Raw genomic sequence first — 6,206 nt, 5'->3', positions numbered from 1 at the left:
GGTTCGAGGCTCGCTTGTATGCAAACCTGGGCTTTTGCTGGAAAGCATCTCTGATGTGATTAAATATGTGAAGTCCAAAATATTTTATACAAATACATCAGACATTGGCAATATTCTACAAAGACAAACAATAAAAATAACTATCTTCCACTATACATAAACAGTGCAAACAATAGAACTCGTGACAATTGAATGTCTTTTATGCAGCATGCGTTAGACTGAATTTCAAACAATCTGAGCTCTCATGTTCTACTGTTCTCACAGTTCTATTGACTGTACTCTAGAATCACATGCCTGTATCCAAATCCCTCCTTCCGTTGATGTAATGCACTCATTGTATCTTCCTCTGAGATGTACGTCACTTTGGAGAAAAACATCTGCTCAATGAATAAATGTAAAATGTAAATGTAAATTTCACGATTCTACTACAGCTCTTTGAAAGTCAGATGGAACGGACACCAGAATGGAAACAAAAACCGAAAGTTTGTTGGGGATGAGCTCAATACCTACATGTAAAGTTTAATTCTCTAAAAAAGAGGTTCATCTGAACTGATAGATTCTAAGAAAAAGAAAATTCCAAATATTTGCTTACAGTTGAAAAAATGTAATAATGTTAATTAATAAAAGAAAAAAAACACAAACACATATTGTCTGAAACTGCTTGTCCCATGCGGGGTCATGGGGAGCCAGAGCCTAACCCAGCAGCACAGGGCGTAAAGCTGGAGCGGGAGGGGCCACACCCAGGACGGGACGCCAGTTCGTTGCAGGGCACCCCAAGTGAGACTCGAACCCCAGACCCACCGGAGACTGGGACCCGGTCAAACACACTGCGCCCCCCCCAAAAAAAAAAAAAAAAACAGTTCAGACTTTTTCTTGTTTATTGTTCAAAAGCATTTCTGTTGAAACGCTTCTGTATTTTATTCCCCTCACCAATTTCCTCCAGTATCACATCTAGCCATCTGCAACTACACAAGTGTAAGCAGAGTAACACCAGAGCGTCAGTCCTCATTCTTGCGTGCCAGTCTGCAGAAAGTCCAGTGATGCTCCACGGTGTTTTCATTGGCTCGCTCGCTCATGTGGTGCACACGCGTGTTCCGGATGCTAAAGCCCTGCTTGGTGATGTACTCCACCAGGTGCACCCTGAGGGACACCTCTTGGTGGTAGTCGCATGGTCCGAATGTGAAGGAAACCTGGAAGTCTCTGGTGTCCATCATGTGCTTGTTCCACTTGGTGAAGTGGCTGGAGATTCCCTCCAGCAGCGGGTACACCTTGGTGGTGACAGTGAGCTGGGTGATGATGACGGCCACCGGGTTTGAGTACTTGGAGAGCTTGCGTGTGCTGGACAGCTCCACCACCTGCTCGAATGTGTCCATCGGGTGGAGTGGCTTGCTGTCATTCAAGCACTGGATGAGCGGTTCGATCTGGTAGAAGTCGGCCTCCTTGCGCAGGAGGTCGATCTCCTTGAAGTTGTGTGGCAGCGTCAGCTCCGACGTACGAAGGAAGTTGAGCACGTATCGGAAGAGTGGCCCGTCGCGGTCAATGAAGTAGTTGCCCTGAGCGTCCCGGGCTGAGGGCAAGTCCCCACGGAACATGGCGCCCAACATGGAGTCTGGGTAGCGCTGCAAGGTAGAGAGGGACGTGGTGTACAAGTGCCCTCCAACATTTAGTGTCACCGGATCAGTCATCTGTAGAAAGTAAGAAAAATCATGTGCTGAAAACCATACCTTCCCAGCAAGACAAACACAGAATACTGGCAAAGTCATAATCTGAATGTACAGTATAAGTTTTCAAATACAGTCCATCTTTGGATCAAAGGACTTCATGTGGGAGAGGCAAGGTGTGTTGCTGTGAAAATCTGTTCTTCCCAACATTTTGTATTTCCGTGTGTGTGTGTACATATATACATATATCCGTATCCATGAATGTGCAGGTATGCTCCTGCAGGTATTTGGAATGGATGTGGAAGGTGAAGTTCAGAGTGGTCCCAGTGGTAATAGGAGCGCTCGGGGCTGTGCCCCCCTAACGGGGAGAGAGGCTCCAGAAGATTCCAGGAACAAAATCTGAAGTCTCTGTCAAGAAGAGTGCAGTCCGAGGAACAGCCAAGATACTGCGCAGAACCGTGAAACTCCAAGGCCTCTAGAAGAGGACCCGAGCTTGTGGAAAACACACACACCACCCCATCTAGGGGTGAGAGGGATATATACATATATATCCACACACACCATTACACAATGCACATACAGGATACATGCATGTTCCTGAAAAAAACTATGCAAATCAAATTAAAAAAATGAAAAAAAAAAAAAAAAAAAAAAAAAAAAACTATGGATGGGGGCCTGCTTTGGAAAATTTGAGGGAAGGAGGCATTAAGCCTGGGTCATAAGCTAGACTTGCTCTGATTGGCTGATGTAAAGCATGAACTGTAATCCAAAAATCAAAAGAGAATTTTTCTTCATCGCTGTTCATTGTTTGCAAAATCTGTTCTGGTGTCCGTTGTCTGTGGCTGGACTGTACAGTACAAAGTTGAGTGGCTGTTGGCAGGAAACGGCACAAGCAATTTGACAAGAATTAACACGGACAAGGTAAACAGTCATCATAACATAACCCAGTTCACATCAACATTGTGGTGCAATTTAAACGCAAGTGTATTTCACCAACAAATGGAGAGTCACTTAATCCAAAACCACCGTTTAACCAACATATATTACAAGAGTAGCTGCGTATAGAATGGATTGCAAGCAAGTTTTTTTATTAGATAAGTAGTGAAGATTTATGGAGCAGATGCATGATTCAGAGAGAGGTCAGTTTCAAAGAGATGTGTTTTGAGAGGCTTCCTGAATGTTGAGAGTGATTCAGCAGTGCTGAGGGGCAGGAGGAGCTCATACTGGAGACAAAACTTAGAACCTAGAGACTTTTGACTTTGAACCTCTGGTATGCTGGACCACCAAGCAGCCAGAGCGGGAGAAATGTAGTTGGGGTCAGGTCCTACAGGTATCAGGGAGAAGATCCATTGACGGTTTTGTAGGCCATAATCAGTCTCACCCTTAAGAACCAATGACAAAGCCAAGGGAAGAGGTGTAGATGGAGGTGAGCAAGTGCCCCAGAACAGAGCCCTGAGGAACACCAATTGGGAGAGGCTGAGGAGCAATACCAGACCACCTGGTAAGAACTACCTAATAGGTAGGACTCAGACCAAGCTGATCAAAAGAGGACAGTAGAATCCAGTGGTTGAGTGTCGAATACTGCAGAGAGGTTGAAGAGAATGAGGACAACGGAACGGGAGACTGAATAGAGAGTGTCTGATACTGCGAGAAGGGCAGTTTCCATGGCACATCTTCTAGACTGATAACTGTCAAAATCAATCTGGGCAAGGAGCACAGCTAACAAATTTTAGGCTGCATGTTCCAGAATTCATCAGTGAAAGAGGAAAGAGGAGGAGGAGAGCAGAGAAGTAATGAATAAGTGGTTAAGAGTTTGTGGAAATTATGGGCTGAAGGTAGTAGTTTCTTCTGGAAGAAGGTAGTTTTTGCTGAGGAAGCAGCAAGAGAGATGAATGGGAGGCGCTCGTTATGAAGTTCATTATAATGAACAACTCACAACATGCCTCTACTATACACAGCTAACATGGACCAAAAAAATACGCATGTTACACCAAAATGACATATATAGTGGGGCCAGTTTACCAGTAACAAATAGCAGAAAACATTAATGCGAGCTGAACTTTGCTCATTTCCCCCCAGTCAGTACACAAAAACTATACATATTAAATAAAAACACCAAAGTTCCTCAAACGTTTCAGAATATATTTACATTTATGGTTGTAAAATTGATGGAAACAACTTAGGACCAGGAGGCAGAAAACACACAGTGATGTAGTGTAAAAGATACACTGTTACATTTGCTTGGGGAGAGACAGCAGGTGGCACAGTGATTACAGCCACTCCCTTCAGACTCAACGGTCCCTGGTTCAAATCCCACCTCTTGCTGTAGTGCCTTGATCGAGCTACTTGCCCCAAACTCATACAGAAATAACTGCCCAGCTGTATAATAAATAGGTAAATCAGTGTAACTTGCTTCTTGCTATAAATCAGTCAATGTAAACGAGATAAATTCTGAAACAAATCAATACAATACAAACCACGAGTACAGTGTGAATATGTAAACAAATAAAACAAAATGTTTATAAAAAAAAAAAAAAAACGCGCTCCAAACATTAGCTGCTAAATAATAAGCACTGCAAACATGCTGTGGCTCCGTTACCCGACACACGAGCGAACTTCGAAACAGCCACTGACCATCATGTGGCCCCCTTCTTCTCCATGATCCATGTGATCCCCGGTCGGTCCGCTTCTGGTTCTGCTCTCTGTCCCAGATCCCACCTTTACCGGTGCAAAAGAAACATGAAGAAAGAGAGAAACAAAAAGTGCTGGAACAATGTTGTTCGGAGCGGAGCGCGGCGACAGGACTGCGAACACACAGTGAGACAGACACACGACACGGCGCTTCTCCCGCCGCAGCTGCTGTAACAAAAGAAAAATGACAACGTGTCAGGCAGTGTGTCCAAGACAGCGGGCAGCTCGCGTTCAACAAAAGCCCTCGAGTGCTGGCAAAGGAGCCGTAGCTTAGCAGAGCCGAGCGGAGCTAATAGCTAATCAGGAGCCGTAGCTTAGCAGAGCCGACCTAACCGCTAACCAGGAACCGTATTTTAGCAGAGCCGAGCCAAGCTAAGCTAAGAGTTAACTGCGAACCCTGAGCCGTAGCTTGGTTTAGCAGAGCCGACCTAACAGCTAACTGCTAACCAGGAACCGTATTTTAGCAGAGCCGAGCCAAGCTAAGCTAACAGTTAACTGCTAACCCTGAGCCGTAGCTTAGCAGAACAGGGTCGAGCCGAGCCGAACTAACAGCTGACCAAGGGGAGTGTAGTACAAAACGTCTGGACCCCAACCAGCGTGTAGGACAAAACCCCCTCAATGTTTCAAAAGAGGTATTTTGCATTTGGGGGGGAGTCTGGACCCCAAGCAGGAGCGGTAGCTTAGCTTAACCAGGAGCCGTAGGTTAGCAGAGCCGAGCGGAGCTAACCCCTTAGCTTAGCAGAGCCGACCTAAGCGTTAACTGCAAACCCTGAGCCGTAGTTTAGCAGAGCCGAGCCGAGCCGAACTAACAGCTAACCAGGGGGAGTGCAGTACAAAATGTCTGGACCCCAACCACCAGAGTGTAGGACAAAACCCCTTAATGTATCAAAAGAGGTGTTTTGTCCGGACCCCAACCAGGAGCGGTAGCTTAGCTTAGCCAAACGGAGCTAACTGCTAGCAGCTAATTGCTAACCAGGAGCTGTAGGTTAGCAGAGCTGAGCCGAGCTAACTGCTAAGCACAGCCGGGCAGAAACGCGGAACAATGAATGTATCAAAACGCTGAGAAGAATCACATTCCGGCGCCACTGCTCTAGATTAGGTCATTAATACGTGCTGTAGGCGTGTAAAACGAAGTGAGAGCAGCAGACGTAGACGAAGTCCCCAGAAGCCATGTAAAAGATATGAAGTACACTGTTTATCCCGCAGTGCTTCGGTTCGTCGCTCCCCCGCATCTGATCTGCGCTCCCGAACGGAGTCTCTAGGGCTCAGCCGATCGCAACGGAGCTGGAAACGTGGGGCCGAACAGGGCATCGAGCTCATGTTTTCTCCACACATTTGCTACCTTATTACACATGTCATCATTTATGTTATGGCACACACTGGTTCACGTGCAACGTGTATATGCGCGAGCTCTTCTGCGGTTTATTGCACGCAGAGTATGAGAGACCGTTTCGTGTTCAGAGCGGCACAGCGAATAGCGCTGGTGCCTCGGGGCTCGAGGAGTCGCACGTGGATTCGAATCCCGCTCACTCTGTGTGGAATTTGCATGAGTAGTGCGTCCCCCGATAAGACGTAGCTATAATATAGTCTAGAATGCCATATGGGTATTTGTATTCTATCCCCACATTCTTTTCAGACCCAAGATTTACTGTTAATTCATCAGCACTCACCGGGGGTCTAAATCAACATTTTTTACGTTTAATTCAAATATCAAAGGCATGCAATAATATAACTTTTTATTGCTCAAGACAGCAGGTGGCATAGTTGTTCAGACACAGTTTCACACAGATTTTTGCACATTGGATTATCATCCACACCAGGAAAATGACACAAAATTGGTGTAATTGCTTCTCT

The 6,206-nt window shown here is 45.8% G+C and overlaps 1 protein-coding gene across 5 annotated transcripts; it reads right to left on the bottom strand.

The window, feature by feature from the left end:
- Window positions 1-851: 851 nt before the first annotated feature.
- kctd6a (potassium channel tetramerization domain containing 6a) lies at window positions 852-5,759 on the bottom strand. Of its 5 annotated transcripts, none has more exons than XM_029248015.1 (3): window positions 5,543-5,759; window positions 4,296-4,520; window positions 852-1,619 (listed from the first exon to the last, which is right to left on the bottom strand). In XM_029248015.1, the coding sequence occupies exons 1-3, from the start codon at window positions 5,582-5,584 to the stop codon at window positions 999-1,001; spliced, it is 888 nt and encodes a 295-aa protein (XP_029103848.1). In that variant the 5' UTR covers window positions 5,585-5,759; the 3' UTR covers window positions 852-998. The 5 variants fall into 5 exon arrangements, with proteins under 5 accessions (XP_029103848.1, XP_018600039.2, XP_029103847.1 ...); XM_018744523.2 differs by having other exon boundaries at window positions 852-1,685; window positions 4,296-4,379; XM_029248014.1 differs by having other exon boundaries at window positions 852-1,685; window positions 4,296-4,517; window positions 5,543-5,757.
- Between the last annotated feature and the right edge of the window lie 447 nt (window positions 5,760-6,206).

The sequence above is a fragment of the Scleropages formosus genome, chromosome 22, assembly GCF_900964775.1.
Source record: "Scleropages formosus chromosome 22, fSclFor1.1, whole genome shotgun sequence".
NCBI classification, from domain to species: Eukaryota; Metazoa; Chordata; class Actinopteri; order Osteoglossiformes; family Osteoglossidae; genus Scleropages; species Scleropages formosus.
This window is presented reverse-complemented; position numbering and strand designations above follow the sequence as displayed.

Excerpts from the sequence above, each read along its gene's own strand:
- kctd6a (XM_029248014.1), bottom strand. The coding sequence starts at position 5,584 with ATGCGGGGGAGCGACGAACCGAAGCACTGCGGGATAAACAGT. Across the intron at positions 4,518-5,542 it reads AGCACTGCGGGATAAACAGT|CTGCGGCGGGAGAAGCGCCG; the intron begins GTACTTCATATC and ends TTGTTACAGCAG. Across the intron at positions 1,686-4,295 it reads AAGAAGGGGGCCACATGATG|ATGACTGATCCGGTGACACT; the intron begins GTCAGTGGCTGT and ends TACTTTCTACAG.